This window comes from Bombina bombina, chromosome 2, assembly GCF_027579735.1.
Source record: "Bombina bombina isolate aBomBom1 chromosome 2, aBomBom1.pri, whole genome shotgun sequence".
NCBI lineage: Eukaryota > Metazoa > Chordata > Amphibia > Anura > Bombinatoridae > Bombina > Bombina bombina.
This window is the reverse complement of record NC_069500.1, coordinates 491,321,538-491,345,168: the sequence shown is the minus strand read 5'-3', so window position 1 is coordinate 491,345,168 and position 23,631 is coordinate 491,321,538. Positions and strand designations below refer to the sequence as shown.

At 41.2% G+C, this 23,631-nt stretch overlaps 1 protein-coding gene across 1 annotated transcript in view; it reads left to right on the top strand.

Moving 5' to 3' along the window:
- The window catches only part of TBC1D10A (TBC1 domain family member 10A), a 162,204-nt gene that overhangs the window by 100,289 nt on the left and 38,284 nt on the right, over positions 1-23,631 (top strand). The window contains exons 3-4 of the mRNA XM_053702201.1: positions 16,836-16,943; positions 17,023-17,129. Coding sequence (XP_053558176.1) covers positions 16,836-16,943; positions 17,023-17,129 — 215 coding nt within the window. The remainder of the gene's footprint in view (positions 1-16,835; positions 16,944-17,022; positions 17,130-23,631) is intronic.

The following is a 23,631-nucleotide window of genomic DNA, read 5'->3' as shown; positions in this document are numbered from 1 at the left end:
TTTAATCAAAGCAGTGGTCACATGCTGAGCAGATCACTATGGCAACATTGATCATCTGACAAAGCCATAGATATATTTAACAAAATTTAGGAGCGTTGCTTAGCCCTTTTGTTGCCCTTACCCTATAAACTGATATGAAAACCCTTATTTAAAAACATTTCACCACTCTCAAATTAGTGATCTTAGTGGTCCTAACCAGCTACTATAGCACTGACAAATACTTCACATCACTGGTCTTGTTTTTGTCCCACATCCTAGAACTATATTGTATGCTCCATCTTTTGAAAGAAGTGGATGGAACAGATCAAATAAGGGGTTTCATGTCCTTTTAGCTATCAAGTGATTCTAGTAATAAATATAGCTGCAAGCGGTAATAGAGGTGGCCAAGCGCATTTCCTTTGCAATGGCATACAAGCTGCTAAGTCACAATATAAAGCTATACAGCAGTTTACAGTTCTAACATAAGCAGTTGAGGGAAAAAAACAAATTTTCGATTTTTTTGCGTTTTTCAAGATGGCTGCCACACTATATGACCAATACTTTCAGCACAAACAGCTTTAACATAAGCGGTTGCAAAGAAAACACATTTTCATATTTTTTGCGTAAACTAATATGTCTGCGACAGCTTGTAACTAATTCCTTCAACATGAACAACTGTGACTCTAGGTCACAATATAAGGGGTTACAGCAAGTTTCACAGTTCTAACATAAGCGGTTGCAGAGAAAGTTGATTTTCGAAATTTTCATGTAAAACAAAATGGCTGCCTGATCATATGATATACAGCCTCCATATTATGCACAATAGTTCTCGCCATAGATGTCAATAGACATAGCAAAAATAAAGCATTTTTGTAAAACGGTTTTTGTTTTATTATTAAAAAAATATAGTTAAGCATTTTTGAACAATTCAAAATGGTTGCCAAACTACATGACCTATCAACTTCTCTTGAACAAATCTGAATGTTAATCATAAGATAACTCTATATAAACAAAACTTCAAGTCTGTCTCATAAGCAGTTTCGGAGACGAAGATTTTTGTAGTTTTTAAAAACAGTGCATACGAAACAAAATGGCCGCCAAGATATGCAATGTATGGCTTTCAAATTGCACGTACTAATACTCACTATAGACCTCTACAATTTGCAGAAGTTTCATGAAAATTTGCAAATGTTTTATTTCACATAGGCGACTGCGCACTGCAAATTTTGAATGCAATATTGCCTTAAAGGTACAGTTCACCCCAAAATTTACCCCCTTCCAATTGTTCCCAATGATTCATTTTACCTGCTGGAGTGTTTTAAAATGTTTACAAGTAGCTCCTTTACCCCTATTGTTGGCTTTTGAAATAGCTGATTTAGCCTGTGGTATCCCAACCTATTGTGAAAGTTTCTATACTGGAGTATATTCTATTGAATAGCCTAAGTAAACGCAGCCAGCAGAAGAGATTATACTCTCAGTTGGGGGCAGGATAGTTAAGTAATAAAATGATCATTTTCCATTGTTCTCTCTATGTATTGAGCTTTAGTTTTCCAGACAAATATAAGATAAGCAAGTGTGTGTACACTAAGTGATAACATAATGAGATATGATATTACTGAAGCTCAACCCATTGTAATAGGCTGTGGTTTAAAAGCACCAAACCAGCTACTTAATATACACAAATAAACCGAAAAATGCAATTTCTCATACATTTTATACTCTGCAGCTGGTATAACAAGTCATTGGAAATACATTCATATAAAAACAATTTTACAGTGTACTGTCCCTTTAAGGGGTTATGACTGTGTAATCCTGTATCTACTACACTGTAATATAGTTAAATAGTGTAAACATAATGCATAAAGAGCAAATTATGATAAAAAAGGCGAATGGTTATGGAAAATTCGCAGTTTGAACAATCTTGGTTGATGACCTTGCAAACAGCACATGTGCAAAATTGTGCTTCATTGCACTTAGTGGTTTCAGAGAAGAAGATATTTAAAGGGACAGTAAAGGTTCAGAATAATGTTATATAATTCTGCACACAGTATTTAAGTGGTAACTCTATATAACATTATATAACATTATTTAAGCGGTAACTCTCTCCCGCTCTGGTCTAGTAGCAGGAGTGAGCTACATTTATTCCAATAGCACGACCAGGCGTGCTGTGACTAACCAGCAAGCCCGTGAAGCGCTTTGGATATTGAAGACCGGCTCATTAGATCCTGGAGCGGAGTCAAATGTTCACTGAAAATACTTTTACATTTTTGAAGTTACCGCTTAAATAATGTTATATAATTCTGCACTGTGTGCAGAATTATAGAACATTATTCTGAACCTTTACTGTCCCTTTAAAGAGTTTCACACATTTCAAAATGGCAGCTAGATTAGGTGACTAAATCACTTCTCTTGAACAAACTTTCATACAGCAGTACACACAGCAAGTTTTACAACTGTATCATAAGTGGTTCCGTAGAAGAAGATTTTGAAGCGTTTGTCAAAATTTGTCACAAAAAGCAAGATGGCTGCTAGATTATGTGAGCTATGTGATTTATGTTGCACAGGATTATGCACAGCATAGATCTCTAGCACTGTGCCAAGTATCATGAGTTTTTGAGTTATGCTGTTATTATAAGCATTTGGGGGAAAAATGGCGGAATAATAATAATAATAATCTGAACAAAAACATTAGGTGTCCAGCACTATGTGCTTGGCCACCTAATGATCACCTGACAGCAACTGCTAGCCTGTTTTTGTTGTGGTATTGATAGATTCTGATTGCTGCTGATAAAAGCATATTATTGCTTATCAGCAAATGTAGGCAGACTGAAACTGCAGGGACCTGGGAGGATATGAGCGCTGCAGTTATGCACAGAAGCTTTCTAAATAAAAGCATGAAACTCCTTTATAGTCCCCCAGGGTCACACAACGTTTGTGTGTGCTTCATACCTTTACCAGCTGGTTGGCCCTATGTATCTGAGGATGTCAGACAAACAGCTTAAAGGGATATTTGTTATTTTGTAATTCAGAGCATATCATTTAAATGTATACAATTCTATTATAACATTTGCTTTGTTTCCATGGTATTTGTTGGAGAGATAACTTGATCGTTGTCTAGAGCACTACATGGCAGGAAAAAGTGCTGCTATCTAGTGCTCTTGCAAATGGTTAACATTAATGCAAAACTGCTGCCATATAGTGCTCCAGACACCACATGCATGCTCCTGAGCTTACCTCCCCTTTTTTCAACAAGAGAACAAAGGAAATTTGATAAAAGAAGTAAATTAGAAAGTTGTTTAAAAATATATAGGTTCTATCTGAGTCATTAAAGAAAAATTGTGTATTTCATGTCTTTTTTTTAATTGTAAATACAGCCTCTGTGACGCATGAAAAGGACAGGGGAGGTGCATGTGTATACTGTCATAGCTGCCTACTGTTCAGCAAGCATTGTAACTTTTTGTCGGGAATGATTTGGTGGGGTGGACAATTTATTAGACATCACCAGTGTTGCTTACAGTGAGGCATAGGGCGTCTTTTAGCTGGGCATTACTATTATTATTTTTATAATTTATTTGTAGAGCACCACCAGATTCCGCAACTCTGTAAACATATGTAGAATATGCAAAGGTAGCACTTAAAGGGACATTAAACACTTTGAGATGGTAATATAAAATGATATATTTTATATAAAATATACCACTCTGCAATAGACTTTTATTATTTATTTTGTCCCCTTTTCCTATAATTCCTTTCTGAAATTTTCAGCTTTTCAGTTCCTGTTAGAAATGGAAGTGCAGAACACTGTTATATTCCACACAGCCATTGGCTGCACACGCTACTGACCTATTTATAATGTCCCTAATTGGCTACAGCAGAGAAGGTAACCTAAGTTACAACATGGCAGCTCCCATTATTTTACAGACATTACAACTTTAAACTTATTTTGTCAATATTTAAACATCTAATTAAACTTTTAAAAATGCATCTACATGTTATTCTCAGACTAATCTTTTCTTTGAATGCATCATTCTATCTAGCATTTATTTAGTGTTTAAAGTCCCTTTAAGAGGTAAATTATGGACCAAATGAGTAGGGGAAGAGGGCCTTTCCAAGAGTTGCCAGGTGTTTTTATCTTTCAAGAAGTTGATAGACAGCTGGTATTGTGCATGTACAAGCAAACAGAGTGCAAAGAACTGACAAAAGGAAAGGAATTGGGATAAGAAAGGTTAGGTATAGATTGTATGCATCTCTGATCAGTAAAGTCTTTAAGGAACACTTGAGACTTTGAAAACTAGGGGAGAACTATCTGCCTCGCTCCACAAGATTAGTGCCAATCTGGAGAAGTCACATAGACTTGAATGTGAGAAGGTGGTCATGAGCAGAGCGAAGGGAATGGGAGGAAGAGTATCTGGTGATTAGGGAAGAGATGTAGGAGGGAGCAGTGTTATTGATGGTCTTAAATGTTATGTTCAGCATTTTGTGCTTTATTCTTAAAGTGTCGGTAAACCTTAAAAATAATGTTATACAATTCTGCACATAGTGCAGAATTATATAACATTATATTAGCGCAAACTTTATAAAACATAATATACCCTTTGAATTTTTTTAAAAAACGGCTGTTTTACAGACCCGCTCTCTGTGCTCTTCTGAACGGGTCTGTTTTATTCACACAGCGCATCGGGCCAGCTGTATAGTCACAGCCCGGCCCGACCGCGCCATTATACACAGTGCAGCTCGCTCCTGCTGTCAGACAAAGCAGGAGCGAGCTGCACTTAGTGTTATGGCGCGGTCGGGCCGGGCTGTCACTATACATCTGGCCCGATGCGTTGTGTGAATAAAACAGCCGTTTTTTAAAAAAATTCAAAGGGTATATTATGTTTTATAAAGTTTGCGCTAATATAATGTTATATAATTCTGCACTATGTGCAGAATTATATAACATTATTTTCTCCAACATAGGTGTGTCCGGTCCACGGCGTCATCCTTACTTGTGGGATATTCTCTTCCCCAACAGGAAATGGCAAAGAGCCCAGCAAAGCTGGTCACATGATCCCTCCTAGGCTCCGCCTACCCCAGTCATTCTCTTTGCCGTTGTACAGGCAACATCTCCACGGAGATGGCTTAGAGTTTTTTAGTGTTTAACTGTAGTTTTTATTATTCAATCAAGAGTTTGTTATTTTAAAATAGTGCTGGTATGTACTATTTACTCAGAAACAGAAAAGAGATGAAGATTTCTGTTTGTATGAGGAAAATGATTTTAGCACCGTAACTAAAATCCATGGCTGTTCCACACAGGACTGTTGAGAGCAATTAACTTCAGTTGGGGGAACAGTGTGCAGTCTCTTACTGCTTGAGGTATGACACATTCTAACAAGACGATGTAATGCTGGAAGCTGTCATTTTCCCTATGGGATCCGGTAAGCCATGTTTATTAAGATAGTAAATAAGGGCTTCACAAGGGCTTATTAAGACTGTAGACTTTTTCTGGGCTAAATCGATTCATTATTAACACATATTTAGCCTTGAGGAATCATTTATTCTGGGTATTTTGATATGATTATATCGGCAGGCACTGTTTTAGACACCTTATTCTTTAGGGGCTTTCCCTAATCATAGTCAGAGCCTCATTTTCGCGCCGGTATGGCGCACTTGTTTTTGAGGACAGCATGGCATGCAGCTGCATGTGTGTGGAGCTCTGATACATAGAAAAGTCTTTCTGAAGGCATCATTTGGTATCGTATTCCCCTTTGGGCTTGGTTGGGTCTCAGCAAAGCAGATTCCAGGGACTGTAAAGGGGTTAAATATAAAAACGGCTCCGGTTCCGTTATTTTAAGGGTTAAAGCTTCCAAATTTGGTGTGCAATACTTTTAAGGCTTTAAGACACTGTGGTGAAATTTTGGTGAATTTTGAACAATTCCTTCATACTTTTTCGCAATTGCAGTAATAAAGTGTGTTTAGTTTAAAATTTAAAGTGACAGTAACGGTTTTATTTTAAAACGTTTTTTGTGCTTTGTTATCAAGTTTATGCCTGTTTAACATGTCTGAACTACCAGATAGATTGTGTTCTGACTGTGGGGAAACCAAGGTTCCTTCTCATTTAACTATATGTATTTTATGTCATAAAAAAATTTAGTAAAAATGATGCCCAAGATGATTCCTCAAGTGAGGGGAGTAAGCATGGTACTGCATCATCCCCTCCTTCGTCTACACCAGTCTTGCCCATACAGGAGGCCCCTAGTACATCTAGTGCGCCAATACTCCTTACTATGCAACATTTAACGGCTGTAATGGATAATTCTATCAAAAACATTTTAGCCAATATGCCCACTTATCAGCGAAAGCGCGACTGCTCTGTTTTAGAAAATTCTGTAGAGCATGAGAACGCTGATGATATGGTTTCTGAAGGGCCCCTACACCAGTCTGAGGGGGCCAGGGAGGTTTTGTCTGAGGGAGAAATTTCAGATTCAGGAAACATTTCTCAACAAGCTGAACCTGATGTGATTACTTTTAAATTTAAGTTGGAACATCTCCGCGCTCTGCTTAAGGAGGTGTTATCCAATTTGGATGATTGTGATTATCTGGTCATTCCAGAACCACTATGTAAAATGGAAAAGTTCTTAGAGGCCCCGGGGCCCCCCGAAGCTTTTCCTATATCCAAGCGGGTGGCGTACATTGTTAGTAAAGAATGGGACAGGCCCGGTATACCTTTAGTACCTCCCCCCATATTTATAAAATTGTTTTCTTATAGTCGACCCCAGAAAGGACTGATGGCAGACAGTCCCCAAAGTCGAGGGGGCGGTTTCTACTCTACACAAGCGCGCCACTATACCCATAGAAGATAGTTGTGCTTTCCAAGATCCTATGGATAAAAAATTAGAAGGTCTGCTAAAGATGTTTGTTCAGCAAGGTTCCCTTCTACAACCAATTGCATGCATTGTCCCTGTCACTGCAGCCGCGTGTTTCTAGTTTGATGAGCTAGGAAAGGCGATTATTAGTAATTCTTCTTCTTATGAGGAGATTATGGACAGAATTCGTGCTCTTAAATTGGCTAATTCTTTCACCCTAGACGCCACCTTGCAATTGGCTAGGTTAGCGGCGAAAAAATTCTGGGTTTGCTATTGTGGCGCAGAGCGCTTTGGTTAAAATCTTGGGCAGCGGATGCGTCTTCCAAGAACAAATTGCTTGACATTCCTTTCAAGGGGAAAACACTCTTTGGCCCTGACTTGAAAGAGATTATCTCTGATATCACTGGGGGCAAGGGCCACGCCCTTCCTCAGGATAGGTCTTTTCAAGACCAAAAATAAACCTAAGTTTCGTCCCTTTCGCAGAAACGGATCAGCCCCAAGGGCTACGTCCTCTAAGCAGGAAGGTAATACTTCTCAAGCCAATCCAGCCTGGAGACCTATGCAAGGCTGGAACAAAGGAAAGCAGGCCAGGAAACCTGCCACTGCTACCAAGACAGCATGAAATGCGGGCCCCCGATCCGGGACCGGATCTGGTGGGGGGCAGACTCTCTCTCTTCGCTCAGGCTTGGGCAAGAGATGTTCTGGATCCTTGGGCGCTAGAAATAGTCTCCCAAGGTTATTCTCTGGAGTTCAAGGGGCTTCCTCCAAGGGGGAGGTTCCACAGGTCTCAGTTGTCTTCAGACCACATAAGAAGACAGGCATTCTTACATTGGGTAGAAGACCTGCTAAAAATGGGAGTGATTCATCCTGTTCCATTAGGAGAACAAGGGATGGGGTTCTACTCCAATCTGTTCATAGTTCCCAAAAAAGAGGGAACGTTCAGACCAATCTTAGATCTCAAGATCTTGAACAAGTTTCTCAAGGTTCCATCGTTCAAGATGGAAACCATTCGAACACTTCTTCCTTCCATCCAGGAAGGTCAATTCATGACCAAGGTGGATTTCAAGGATGCGTATCTACATATTCCTATCCACAAGGAACATCATCGGTTCCTAAGGTTTGCATTCCTGGACAAGCATTTCCAGTTCGTGGCGTTTTCTTTCGGATTAGCCACTGCTCCTAGGATTTTCTCATAGGTACTAGGGTCCCTTCTGGCGGTGCTAAGACCAAGGGGCATTGCTGTAGTACCTTACTTGGACGACATTCTGATTCGAGCGTCGTCCCTTCCTCAAGTAAAGGCTCACACGGACATTGTCCTGGCCTTTCTCAGATCTCACGGATGGAAAGTGAACGTGGAAAAGAGTTCTCTATCTCCGTCAACGAGGGTTCCCTTCTTGGGAACTATAATAGACTCCTTAGAAATGAGGATTTTTCTGACAGAAGCCAGAAAAACAAAACTTCTAGACTCTTGTCGGATACTTCATTCCGTTCCTCTTCCTTCCATAGCGCAGTGCATGGAAGTGATAGGTTTGATGGTAGCGGCAATGGACATAGTTCCTTTTGTGCGCATTCATCTAAGACCATTACAACTGTTCATGCTCAGTCAGTGGAATGGGGACTATTCAGACTTGTCTCCGAAGATACAAGAAAATCAGAGGACCAGAGACTCATTCCGTTGGTGGCTGTCCCTGGACAACCTGTCACAAGGGATGACCTTCCGCAGACCAGAGTGGGTCATTGTCACGACCGACGCCAGTCTGATGGGCTGGGGCGCGGTCTGGGGATCCCTGAAAGCTCAGGGTCTTTGGTCTCGGGTAGAATCTCTTCTACCGATAAATATTCTGGAACTGAGAGCGATATTCAATGCTCTCAAAGCTTGGCCTCAGCTAGCGAGGGCCAAGTTCATACATCAACCATCAGGGGGGAACAAGGAGTTCCCTAGCGATGGAAGAAGTGACCAAAATCATTCTATGGGCGGAGTCTCACTCCTGCCACCTGTCTGCTATCCACATCCCAGGAGTGGAAAATTGGGAAGCGGATTTTCTGAGTCGTCAGACATTGCATCCGGGGGAGTGGGAACTCCATCCGGAAATCTTTGCCCAAGTCACTCAACCGTGGGGCATTCCAGACATGGATCTGATGGCCTCTCGTCAGAACTTCAGAGTTCCTTACTACGGGTACAGATCCAGGGATCCCAAGGCGGCTCTAGTGGATGCACTAGTAGCACCTTGGACCTTCAAACTAGCTTATGTGTTCCCGCCGTTTCCTCTCATCCCCAGGCTGGTAGCCAGGATCAATCAGGAGAGGGCGTCGGTGATTTTGATAGCTCCTGCGTGGCCACGCAGGACTTGGTATGCAGATCTGGTGAATATGTCATCGGCTCCACTATGGAAGCTACCTTTGAGACGAGACCTTCTTGTTCTAGGTCCGTTCGACCCACTCCAGCTGACTGCTTGGAGATTGAACGCTTGATCTTATCAAAGCGAGGGTTCTCAGATTCTGTTATTAATACTCTTGTTCAGGCCTGAAAGCCTGTAACCAGAAAAATTACCACATAATTTGGTATATCTGTTGGTGTGAATCTGCAGGATTCCCTTGGGACAAGGTTAAGATTCCTAAGAGTCTATCCTTCCTTCGAGAAGGATTGGAAAAAGGATTATCTGCAAGTTCCTTGATGGGACAGATTTCTGCCTTGTCTGTGTTACTTCACAAAAAGCTGGCAGCTGTGCCAGATGTTCTAGCCTTTGTTCAGGCTCTGGTTAGAATCAAGCCTGTTTACAAAATTTGGACTCCTCCTTGGAGTCTCAACCTAGTTCTTTCAGTTCTTCAGGGGGTTCCGTTTGAACCCTTACATTCCGTTGATATTAAGTTATTATCTTGGAAAGTTTTGTTTTTGGTTGCAATTTCTTCTGCTAGAAGAGTTTCAGAATTAGCTGCTCTGCAGTGTTCTTCTCCTTATCTGGTGTTCCATGCAGATAAGGTGGTTTTGCGTACTAAACCTGGTTTTCTTCCAAAAGTTGTTTCTAACAAAAACATTAACCAGGAGATAGTTGTGCCTTCTTTGTGTCCTAATCCAGTTTCAAAGAAGGAACGTTTGTTGCACAACTTGGATGTAGTTCGTGCTCTCAAATTTTACTTAGCAGCTACTAAGGATTTCAGACAAACTTTGTCTTTGTTTGTTGTTTATTCTGGTAAACGGAGAGGTCAAAAAGCAACTTCTACCTCTCTCTCCTTCTGGATTAAAAGCATTATCCGATTGGCTTATGAGACTGCCGGATGGCAGCCTCCTGAAAGAATCACAGCTCACTCCACTAGGGCTGTGGCTTCCACATGGGCCTTCAAGAACGAGGCTTCTGTTGATCAGATATGTAAGGCAGCGACTTGGTCTTCACTGCACACTTTTTCTAAATTTTACAAATTTGATACTTTTGCTTCTTCTGAGGCTATTTTTGGGAGAAAGGTTTTGCAAGCCGTGGTGCCTTCCATTTAGGTGACCTGATTTGCTCCCTCCCTTCATCCGTGTCCTAAAGCTTTGGTATTGGTTCCCACAAGTAAGGATGACGCCGTGGACCGGACACACCTATGTTGGAGAAAACAGAATTTATGTTTACCTGATAAATTACTTTCTCCAACGGTGTGTCCGGTCCACGGCCCGCCCTGGTTTTTTTTAATCAGGTCTGATAATTTATTTTCTTTAACTACAGTCACCACGGTAACATATGGTTTCTCCTATGCAAATATTCCTCCTTAACGTCGGTCGAATGACTGGGGTAGGCGGAGCCTAGGAGGGATCATGTGACCAGCTTTGCTGGGCTCTTTGCCATTTCCTGTTGGGGAAGAGAATATCCCACAAGTAAGGATGACGCCGTGGACCGGACACACCGTTGGAGAAAGTAATTTATCAGGTAAACATAAATTCTGTTTTTGAGGTTTACTGTCCCTTTAAGGCTAGAGGAAGCCAGTGAATAGTTTGGCAGAGAAGTGCGACAGATGAGAATCAACATGTAAGGAAGATTAGCCTAACAGAGGTATTCCATTATGGATTGTATAGGGGACAGACGGCAGCTAGGGAGACCAGCGAGAATGGAGTTGCAATTGTGAATGTGGGAAATGATGATAGTGGATTCAAATCTTAATTGTGTTTAGTGTGAGGAAATGGAGAATGTTGAAGCTTTACTATCTCCAGCCATCTCTACAGACACCTCACTCCCTAGCAAGAAACACAGACAATCTTTACCAATCCCAGCAAGGCAACATCACTGACTTTTTTTATTCATAAACGGGGAGAGTCCACAGCTGCATTCATTACTTTTGGGAATTCAAAACCTGGCCACCAGGAGGAAGCAAAGACACCCCAGCCAAAGGCTTAAATACCTCCCGCATTCGATCATCCCCCAGTAATTCTTTGCCTTTCGTCACAGGAGGTTGGCAGAGAAGTGTCGGAAGATTCGGTTTAGTCTTTTATGGATTGTAGTACTCTTCGGAATGGGACTGGAGTTTTATGATAGTCCTGTCAGCCTCTCAGTGAGAAGATGGATGAAAGAGTCCAGAGATGCAGGGTGAGTCTTTCTGAGAAACCATCCCGACTCATATTAACAGCTCCATATGCAATCAGCGTTGATGAGTTTCGCTGCCTGCTTTCTTCTCTCAAGTCTATGTCAGAAGCAATGCTACTATCTGTCACACTTGAAGGGCCGTGTTCCTGTTCCACAGCGTAGATTCTGGTAAGATCGTTTCATTTTACTTTCAATATGGAAATGTAATGAAGAAGACAGGGTCTCAGTGGGACTCCTTTTATCTTAAGGAATCAAGGGTTAATATATCCGGAGGGGGGTTATTGAACAGGGAGGGACTTTTATCATGTTTGTTATGTGAATCTGTCTGCTAATGTGTAGAGATACTTGGGCTCGTAGCTATTTGGGAACATTTCAGCCTTTTTTGCAGGCTGTGCGGTCTTTGCGGACTGGTGCACTTTTTCTTGGACTGCACGGTGCACCTTATAACTGGGCGTGGTCACGCTTCTGTTCTCCATTTCCATATTCCTGACCGTGTGGCTATGGAGAGAGTCTGTTTCGCTAGAGTCTGGGTCATAGGAGGTGGTGAGTGCCCCAGCCATTGGGGGTGTAAGATGCTGTTTATTTTTTGTCCATATTTACAATCTCCAAGTTATGGAGGTTTCTGATTTTTTGGAGACGGATGTCTCTGATTCAGATTCTACTTCTTGCAAAGAATATGAAATGGCCTGGGTGATCCATGCCCTTCAGTTATGTTCCGAGTGCCGCTCTGGAATTGGATACTAGCGATTTTGTGGTCACTTTGGCGCTTCTGCAGATGTTATATGAAAAGTTAGGGCATTGTTATGTCTACCGTTTGTCTGTTTAATTTGTCTATCCCTTCTAGGGTTGCGACTTTCTGTGGCCTTGGATAGTTCTTGCCCTATGTATCAGACGGGTCCTGGTTGGGTACTAGTTTTCTGTCCCTTGGGGTCTATATGAGACACGTGGTGCCCGTTCTACCTGGCTGGTCCGGTTGGGGTGCTGAGTGGCTCATCTTGTTTTGAGCTTCGTTTTCTTGTTTTTCATTACAAGTTATAGGTGGCCTTTTGTTCCTAGACGTCAGGCTGGTCCTCATTTATCCTTTGGGGGCATCAGAGGGATTGTGCTCAGTCCTAATTTTCCTATCCATGCTTAGCTGGCGGTTTCCGAGGTTCGGATCCTGTTAAGGCGTACTCTGTAGGCTCCTGGGTTCTTTTGGTTCAGGTGCTAGAGGTTTTTTTTTTTTCTCCTTCCCATAATGGGTTGGAGGTTCAGAGGATTCCATGGAAATCCGTGGTCCAGTTTCTGGTGGAGTTTACTCGTCTCTTTTGAGACTTCCTTTGGGATTGTCTTCTTGGACTCTGTTGTCTTTGATGACGGCACCTCTGCCTTTGGGTCGAGCCTGATTGGGCCTTTTGTCCCCTTTCCTTGGGGCTGGCCTTTTGGTTATCGGTTCCAGGAAGTTAGGGCCTTTTGGCTTTTTTCTACTTCCGGGATCTTGTCTGCTCCCATGTTTTTGGGGTTCTGCAGATTATGTTGTCTCCTGTGCTTGCCCCTGCTTAGGCATTTTGGGTTTCATCCGCCAGGGGTTAGAATGCTCGTTCATTCGTAAATTCCTCAAGCTGTATGTGCTTCTGCAAAGTTGATCCTGAGAGGATCTTGGAGACTGGTTATCTCCTCAATCCAGATTTTCTAGGTTTGAGTTCTGTTCTCTTGTACGTTTACCTTGATCTTTGGACTTAGTGGGTGTTGTCCCTAGAGCCTTTAGGGGTCAACCAGAGTAGCTGTGTGGCTTTCATATTTGCCTAGCACTCTTTAGGTGGGAATTTGTATTACGCTGTGGTTTTTAAAGTACTCTGTGTCTGGGATGCTTATGTGAGAGTTCAGTGTCCAAGGTGCCTTGCATATGACTGATGCATCGCCTGTGGTGCAAGGTCTGCTCATTCGGTACTCAACCTTTTGAGTCCATCTACAGCTTTTCACTCCATACCTGTGTGCGAATGAGCTGTTCTGTTTTTGTTTCCCCTCCCTTGGCATTCCACAGTATCCGCCTGGTGCTCGGAGGTCCTTTTTCTTCCTCTGTTCAGTGGGGTTGTCCCCCCTGCCTTGCGTGCAGGATGTCAGGGGAAGGGCTGGATTTCTTGTGACATGCCATTACTGTAGTATCAGTAGAAGCACTCTGCGTAGGGGAGGGGTTCTACCTTTCTCCCTTTAGTTTTTCAGGGCTTTACTTTGGTCCCTTTGGAATCCATGCAGATAGGGGTTTGGGATTTTCCTCCCTTGCTCTGCTAGGTCGGTAAGGATGAAACAGGGCAAAACCGATGAAAGACCCTGTTTACTCTCTTGGAGTTACCCTTGGGTTTTTTCTTTATTACCCTAGTACTTTTGTGTTTATTCGCGGGCTGAGAGTCTGTGGGACTTTGTCTCCTCAGAGGCTTTTGGGCTCGGTTGAGTCTAGTGATTCTGAGCGGTCTCTAGCAAGAGCCTTGCTGGTTCTAACTGTTGGGCTGTTACTTGTGCCTTTTACTTTTTGTCCCTTCTGCTTCTGGTGAAGCGTTTTTTTGTTTTTTTTGTCGGGAGTTTGGGTATTTTCAGGCTATGGTATCCTCAGAATGGGCCGCCTTTTGTACCCGCCCGTTTTGCATTCAGTGTCCTCTATAGCTTGGGTATTGTTTTCCCAAAAGTAATGAATGCAGCTGTGGACTCTCCCCGTTTTTATGAAGAAAAACTTAAATTATGCTTACCTGATAATTTTCTTTTCTTCAGATTGGAAGAGTCCACAGCTCCCCGCCCGTTTTTTTTATATGGGGCGGCAGTAATTTTGTTTTTGTTCTTATGGCACCTTTTTCACCTTGATATTTCTCCTGCTGTTCGTTGTTCCCTCTGCAGAATGACTGGGAGATGAGGTTAGTGGGGGAGGTGTTTAAGCCTTTGGCTGGGGTGTCTTTGCCTCCTCCTGGTGGCCAGGTTCTGTATTCCCAAAAGTAATGAATGCAGCAGTGGACTCTCCCCGTCTGAACATCATCAGTTAAGCATAATTTCTCCAACATAGGTGTGTCCGGTCCACGGCGTCATCCTTACTTGTGGGATATTCTCTTCCCCAACAGGAAATGGCAAAGAGCCCAGCAAAGCTGGTCACATGATCCCTCCTAGGCTCCGCCTACCCCAGTCATTCTCTTTGCCGTTGTACAGGCAACATCTCCACGGAGATGGCTTAGAGTTTTTTTAGTGTTTAACTGTAGTTTTTATTATTCAATCAAGAGTTTGTTATTTTGAAATAGTGCTGGTATGTACTATTTACTCAGAAACAGAAAAGTGATGAAGAATTCTGTTTGTATGAGGAAAATGATTTTAGCAACCGTCACTAAAATCCATGGCTGTTCCACACAGGACTGTTGAGAGCAATTAACTTCAGTTGGGGGAACAGTGAGCAGTCTCTTGCTGCTTGAGGTATGACACATTCTAACAAGACGATGTAATGCTGGAAGCTGTCATTTTCCCTATGGGATCCGGTAAGCCATGTTTATTACGATCGTAAATAAGGGCTTCACAAGGGCTTATTAAGACTGTAGACTTTTTCTGGGCTAAATCGATTCATTATTAAATACATATTTAGCCTTGAGGAATCATTTTATCTGGGTATTTTGATATAATAATATCGGCAGGCACTGTTTTAGACACCTTATTCTTTAGGGGCTTTCCCAAAGCATAGGCAGAGCCTCATTTTCGCGCCGGTGTTGCGCACTTGTTTTTGAGAGGCATGGCATGCAGTCGCATGTGAGAGGAGCTCTGATACTTAGAAAAGACTTTCTGAAGGCGTCATTTGGTATCGTATTCCCCTTTGGGCTTGGTTGGGTCTCAGCAAAGCAGATACCAGGGACTGTAAAGGGGTTAAAGTTCAAAACGGCTCCGGTTCCGTTATTTTAAATAATATCTGTTGGTGTGAATCTAAAGGATTCCCTTGGGACAAGGTTAAGATTCCTAAGATTCTATCCTTCCTTCAAGAAGGATTGGAAAAAGGATTATCGGCTAGTTCCCTGAAGGGACAGATTTCTGCCTTGTCTGTGTTACTTCACAAAAAGCTGGCAGCTGTGCCAGATGTGCAAGCCTTTGTTCAGGCTCTGGTTAGAATTAAGCCTGTTTACAAACCTTTGACTCCTCCTTGGAGTCTCAACTTAGTTCTTTCAGTTCTTCAGGGGGTTCCGTTTGAACCCCTACATTCCGTTGATATTAAGTTATTATCTTGGAAAGTTTTGTTTTTAGTTGCGATTTCTTCTGCTAGAAGAGTTTCAGAATTATCTGCTCTGCAGTGTTCTCCTCCTTATCTGGTGTTCCATGCAGATAAGGTGGTTTTACGTACTAAACCTGGTTTTCTTCCAAAAGTTGTTTCTAACAAAAACATTAACCAGGAGATTATCGTACCTTCTCTGTGTCCGAAACCAGTGTCAAAGAAGGAACGTTTGTTGCACAATCTGGATGTTGTTCGCGCTCTAAAATTCTATTTAGATGCTACAAAGGATTTTAGACAAACATCTTCCTTGTTTGTTGTTTATTCAGGTAAAAGGAGAGGTCAAAAAGCAACTTCTACCTCTCTCTCTTTTTGGATTAAAAGCATCATCAGATTGGCTTACGAGACTGCCGGACGGCAGCCTCCCGAAAGAATCACGGCTCATTCCACTAGGGCTGTGGCTTCCACATGGGCCTTCAAGAACGAGGCTTCTGTTGATCAGATATGTAGGGCAGCGACTTGGTCTTCACTGCACACTTTTACCAAATTTTACAAGTTTGATACTTTTGCTTCTTCTGAGGCTATTTTTGGGAGAAAGGTTTTGCAAGCCGTGGTGCCTTCCATTTAGGTGACCTGATTTGCTCCCTCCCTTCATCCGTGTCCTAAAGCTTTGGTATTGGTTCCCACAAGTAAGGATGACGCCGTGGACCGGACACACCTATGTTGGAGAAAACAGAATTTATGTTTACCTGATAAATTACTTTCTCCAACGGTGTGTCCGGTCCACGGCCCGCCCTGGTTTTTTTAATCAGGTCTGATAATTTATTTTCTTTAACTACAGTCACCACGGTACCATATGGTTTCTCCTATGCAAATATTCCTCCTTAACGTCGGTCGAATGACTGGGGTAGGCGGAGCCTAGGAGGGATCATGTGACCAGCTTTGCTGGGCTCTTTGCCATTTCCTGTTGGGGAAGAGAATATCCCACAAGTAAGGATGACGCCGTGGACCGGACACACCGTTGGAGAAAGTAATTTATCAGGTAAACATAAATTCTGTTTTTAAGTTTTTTCTTCACTCAAGCAATGTATAAAACTGAACTTTCTATGGCTTTTTTTAAATAAAAAAAAAAAAAAAAGTTTATTCTGCTGGTGGTGTATTAGATGATGACTTACTGTTGTTACAGTGTCTGTAGGAAGGAGTATACTATTTTAGGCTATTCAGTAACCTTAAACTCCTTATCAACAGATAAAACTTCGATGTCAGAAGGGTATTCCACCATCATTACGAGGCCGTGCATGGCAGTACCTTTCTGGAAGCAAAGTGAAGATGGAACAAAACCCAAAAAAGTTTGATGTAAGTATCTGACAAGAAGTAAAACCTTACAAGATATATGTAAACTATTCCCAGTGAGTCACCATTGTGCTTCCTCCAGGATCTGGACCAAATGCAAGGGGACCCCAAGTGGGTGGATATCATAGAAAGAGATCTACACAGGCAGTTTCCATTCCATGAAATGTTCGTTGCTCGTGGAGGTCATGGGTGAGTTACTTTCTCAAAAACCGCACAATTTCCAGGGCAGCATTTCTTGTGTTTCTTTTGAATTGACTGTTACTTCTGTGCCTGCAGCTATTTTCAAAGCCTTTCTCTTATTTTAACTAATTATAGGTGATTTGCCTCTTCATACTAGGTGTTGCCATCTTTGAACATACAGTTTCTTGCATCCTGTGACCAAAGTGGTACACGTTCATAGATCAGTAATGTTGCCAGCTTTTTGACAGCTGTAGCTTGTACAATAAAGAGCAGGAGCTTTACATTTTTTAAAATCTTGCACAACAGCTAGAGAGTGATAGTTCATATGTGCCATATAGATAACTGTGCTCACTCCAGTGAAGAATAATGGTTATGCAAGAACCAGCACTGACTGGCTAAAATGCAAGATAGTAAAAAGCACTGAGATAAGGGGCAGTCTGCAGGGGCGTAGATACAGGTAAATATAGAGGTTATAAAGTATATTAATATAATTATGCAAACTGGGGAATGGGTAATAAAGGATTATCTATCATTTTAAACAATAACATTTTTCAAGTAAACTGTCCCTTTAAGCTCCAAGATAGTGGCCCCCAATGTGAAGATTCAGAGTTTCACTAACCTGCACTTGTAAGTAGTTACATACAAAGGAATGGCTTTAACCCCTTAATGACACACTTCGTACAGGGTACGTCATACAAAAACTGGTCTTTAAAGTTCGACGTACCCTGTACGTCGTCAGGGGTTTCCAGCGACTGGAAGCAATCCTGATAGCTTCCAGCCGCTTTCAAGGTATTGCCATGATGCCTCGATATTGAGGCATCACTGCAATACCTTTTTTTTGCACACCGATGCAGAGAGCCACTCTGTGGCCCTCTCTGCATCGGCCAGCGATGGTGCCGATCGTTGGTGGGTGGGAGCCATTGCAGGGAGGCGGGTGGACGTCCCATTGCTGGCAAACTTCCGGCCAGCAGTGGAGAAATGGTTGTCGGCATGCACGCTGGGTGGGGGGCGTGCGTGTGTGCGCCCGCGATCTATTATGAAATTAAATCTGATTCCCAAATGTTAAGTGGTGGGAGAGGGTGGAGGGGGGAAATAAATTCAAAAGGGATCTGGGAGGGGGGTATGGTATGGAGGGGGGGCAGCTACACTACAGAAAAAGTAGGTTTTATTTTACAAAAAGCCACATTTGTTTGCAAAGTGAGTACTGGCAGACAGCTGCCAGTACCCAAAATTGTGGCATATAGTTAGTGGGGGGTGGGTTATAGAGCTCTTTGCGGGGGATCACAGAGGTTGGGGGCTAAGGGGGGATCCTTCACAGCAGAATATATTTATTTATTTTTTAAATTTACATTTTTAAAAAAAGAAAGCCTTTTATTTTAGTACTGGCAGATTTTCTGCCAGTACTTAAGATGGCGGGGACAATTGTGGGGTGAGGGAGGGAAGAGAGCGGTTTGGACGGGATCAGGGGGTGGGATGTGTCAGGTGGGAGGCTGATCTCTACACTGAAGCTAAAATTAACCCTTCAAGCTCTCTACAAGTTACCTAATTAACACCGTCACTGCTGGGCATAATACAAGTGTGGTGCGCAGCGGAATTTAGCGGCCTTCTAATTACCAAAAAGCAACGCCAAAGCCATTTATGTCTGCTTGTTCTGAACAAAGGGTATCCCAGAGAAGCATTTACAACCATTTGTGCCATAATTGCACAAGCTGTTTGTTAATAATTTCAGTGAGAAACCCAAAGTTAGTGAAAAAGTTAACAATTTTTTTTTTTTTATTTGATCGAATTTGGCGGTGAAATGGTGGCATGAAATATATCAGAGAAGCATTTACAACCATTTGTGCAATAATTGCACAAGTTGTTTGTAAATAATTTCAGTGAGAAACCTAAAGTTTGTGAAAAAGTTAGTGAAAAAGTGAACAATTTTTGTTTTTCTTGATGGCATTTGGCGGTGAAATGGTGGCATGAAATATACCAAAATGGGCCTAGATCAATACTTTGTGTTGTCTACTAAAAATAAATATATACATGTCGAGGGATATTCAGGGATTCCTGACAGATATCAGTGTTGCAATGTAACTATCGCTAATTTTGAAAAAAAAAAATGGTTTGGAAATAGCATAGTGCTACTTGTACTTATTGCCCTATAACTTGCAAAGAACATGTAAACATTGGGTATTTCTAAACTCAGGACAAAATTTAAAAACTATTTAGCATGGGTGTTTTTTGGTGGTTGTAGATGTGTAACTGGTTTTGCTACTTGTACTTATTGCCCTATAACTGGCAAAGAACATGTAAACATTGGGTATTTCTAAACTCAGGACAAAATTTAAAAACTATTTAGCATGGGTGTTTTTTGGTGGTTGTAGATGTGTAACTGGTTTTGCTACTTGTACTTATTGCCCTATAACTGGCAAAGAACATGTAAACATTGGGTATTTCTAAACTCAGGACAAAATTTAAAAACTATTTAGCATGGGTGTTTTTTGGTGGTTGTAGATGTGTAACTGGTTTTGGGGGTCAAAGTTAGAAAAAGTGTGGGGTTTTTTTTTTTCTTTCAAATTTTTCATATTTTATATTATATATATTATTATTTATAGTAAATTATAAGATATGATGACAATATTGGTATCTTTAGAAAGTCCATTTAATGGCGAGAAAAACGGTATATAATATGTGTGGGTACAGTAAATGTGGAGGAAAATTACAGCTAAACACAAACACTGCAGAAATGTAACAAACACTGCAGAAATGTAAAAATAGCCCTGGTCCTTAAGGGTAAGAAATTGAAAAATGTCCTTGTCCTTAAGGGGTTAAAGAGAACTGCAGGCATAGAACTTTCATACTTCAGACAAAAAATACAGTTTTTTTTTGTTTTGTTTTTCCCAGTTTACTTAAGTCTTTTGGTATCTTTTGTTGAAGGAGCAGCAATTCACTACTGGTTGCTATCTGAACACATTGGGTAAGCAAATAATGAGAAATATGTGTAACCACCAATCAGCAGATAGCACCCTGTAGTGCAGTGCTGCCGCAAAGACTACCTAGGTATGCTATTCAACAAAGAATACCAAGAAAGAGAAGCAAATTAGATAATAGAAGTAAATTGGAAAGTAGTTTAAAATTGTATGTTCTATCTGAATCATGAAAGAAAAAATTGGCATTTCATATCCTGTTAACACTGAATAAATTTTACAATTTTGTTATTCTGAAATGATGTAATTTTCTTAAACATGATGCTTTCTAAACCCGAGCACTTGTGTTGGTCAGGAAATTGATGTTAATTTGCATTCCAGTCACGACAACATGTTAGTGAAGATGCTTACTTTTGTGATGCATTGTATAGAAAAACAATTAGTTGTATAATGCAGACTCTGTGCAGCTATTCGGGAACCAGCAAATTCAAATGTGAAGCAAGTGTCAGTATGCTATGTTAACCCACCATGCAGCATATATAAATATAAAGTCATTAGTGGGTACCTCTACTTTTGATGGGTGACCAATACAACATCATTGAAAAGGTCTTTTCTTTCATGATTCCCATAGAGTATGCAATTTTAATCAACTTTCCTATTTACTATTCTCAAATTTTTATGTTCTCTGTATCTTTTGTTGAAAAAAAGCTCAGGAGCATACACGTGTCTGGAGCAGTTTTGCAAGACACCTACCTAGGTATCTCTTCAACAAAGAATGACATGGGAATGAAGCAAATTTGATAATAGAAGTTAAATAGAAACTTTTTTTTAAATTGTTTGCTCTGTCTTACTCACAAATATTTTTTTTGTTTCCTATCCCTTTAATGTTCACTTACATTGCGTGACTATCTTATATGTACTACATGGAACTATTACTTTGTGTGTGGGCAGAAGATATGTGTGTGTGTGTGTATATATATATATATGTGTGTGTGTGTGTGTATGTATGTGTGTATATGTATGTATATATATATATATATATATATATATATATATATATATATATATATATATATATATATATATATACATTTTTTAACATTTGGGTCTTGTCTAGATATAATATAGCTCTAGGAAAGTTTATTATAGAAAGGGCAATATAAATATTTAGCATAATAGGACTTTTTATGTGCACATGCTCCTGCACCTATAGTTTGCCAGTCATGAAAATATTGCTGTCCACTTTAAGTTAAATGTAGGGGGGGGGGGGGGTTGTACTTGGTTATACTATTTTGCCATTTCTTTCATAACAGTTGGGATTAAGTTCCCAAAACCAGGAGGCAGGCAAAAAATTACCCAATACATCAAGAGCTTTAATCCCTCCCACTTCCTGCTTCTCCTCAGTCTTAATTTTTGCCTTCACAGGAGAACAGGCAAATGGTGCAGTGCTGGAAATAATCTTCTGAAAGTGTTTCTCAAATTGCTGTGAGGCCTGTCATCCACCCCACAGGACCGAGAATAGGGCAGAACAGTGAGGAGGAGTAACATGGCTTGTAACTGTAATTCTCTTGTTGGAGTTTTGCATAAGCCCACCACAATGGTCACTGGGATTGGTACTTTCTGTATTTGTGTATTTCGTCCATGAATAATATGGAGCAATCCAGACCTGTCCCTACTTCGCTTACTCATTCCACTCTCTCAGAGGAGGACTTAACGAATATAAGTCCTTAGCCCTGTTGTCTACTTGGCAAAATTGTTCAGGTTTCCTTTTGAGGTGTTTCCAGTATTTCAAGCTATTGCTCAGATTATCAATAAATTGTGGGAAAAGCCGGGTATTCTATTTGTTCCATCTTCTAAATTTAAGAAGATGAGATGTTCCCGGTCCCCGCCACACACTCTGAGATCTGGGAGTCTATTCCTAAGGTAGATGGGGACATATCTACTCTAGCAAAGAGAACTTCCATCCCTTTAGACAGCACTTCTTTCAAGGACCCCATGGATAGGAAGTTGGAGGCTTACCTTAGGAAGTCATTCTTACAAACAGGTTTTCTCTTCAATCCAGCTGTTGAGTATTGCCTGTCTGGCAGGGGTGGTCACATTTTGGAGTTAGTGACTGAAGAGACATCTCTAGAAGAGATTCAGGATTGTTTAAGGGTGATCAAAGTATCAAATTCTTTCATTTGTGAGGCAACTATGTATATTGTCAGATTGAATGCTAAGAACGCGAGCTTAACTGTACTAGCTCGCAGAACATTATCTCCCTTTCTTGTGTTCCATTAGTAAAGGGCAGTATTAAGAGTTCACTTTGTATTTTTTTTACAGAGGTAGTTTCTGTGATGAATATCAGATTGTGATACCTTCGTTGTGGCCTTCTCCAAAGAATGCATGTCGTCTTTTGCATAGTTTGGACGTAGTGAGGGCTCTGAAGTTTTATCTTCAAGCTGCAAAGGACTTTAGGCCATCTTCGTCCTTGTTAATTCATTTTTCAGGTAAACGGAAGGGTCAAAGGCTTCTATAGTCTCCTTAGCTTCTTAGCTAAAGCAGCCGATTATAAACGCCTACTTGGAGGCGGGGAAGACGCTACAAACTCGCATTACAGCTATTCTACTAGATCTGTTGCTACATTGTGGGCTTTCAGAAATGAAGCATCTATTGAACAGATTTGCAAAGCTGCTACTTGGTCTTCTCTCTTTACTTTTATAAAGTTTTATCATTTTTATGTTTTTGCCTCTTTGGAGACTGTCTTTTGGCAGGAAGGTTCTCCAGGTAGCAGTGTCTGGTCAGTGATGTGACTGCCCGTTTTCTTTCTAATGACACGGTGAGTCCACGGATCATCTAATTACTATTGGGAATATCACTCCTGCCCAGCAGGAGGCAGCAAAGAGCACCACAGCAAAGCGGTTAAATATCACCTCCCTTCGTTCCAACCCTAGTCATTAGAGCAAGGAAGTGGTAAAGTTAGGTGTTAGAAAAAAGATTCTTCAATCAAGATTTTAATATTTTTTAGCAATACAAGATTGTACTGCTTTGTCCTAGGGTGTAGCCGTAGTCCATATCAGTCTCTTCAGTAGAGCAGTGGTGGCTTTCAAGCAATGGGTACTTGTGGGGTACAATCCTCTCTGCGCCTCCCATGTATTTAATGCTGCCTTAATCGTGCAAGCCTGAGTAAGATTGCTCAGTCTTTATTTTTATCCACAGGTCCATATGAGGGAACTGGCCTTCTCAAACCCTAGTGAGCTGCTGTGCTGCCTGGCAGAAATCTAAAGGTAAGTGCTAACTTTCATTTTTCTGGGACACATTGCAGAAAATAAAAGGATGGCACTCTACATTATAATGGTGGGACAAGGGACATTCACCTATGTTTGGGGGATCATTTTACTGGCAGCATTAGCAGGCACTGGGGACAAGGAGAGATGGCTCAGAGGTGGTGTTTTGATTATTACTTTACTCCCTGCGGCTTGGGTAATCTTTTAGCTGATCAGGAGGTTAACGTTAGAACGCCCACTTCCTGTGTTACGGAGCGGAGCTTGCTTCGTCACAGTCATTAGCTGTATAACGGTTACCGGTCTTCACTTCAGAGAGAATAGTAGTTGAGTCCG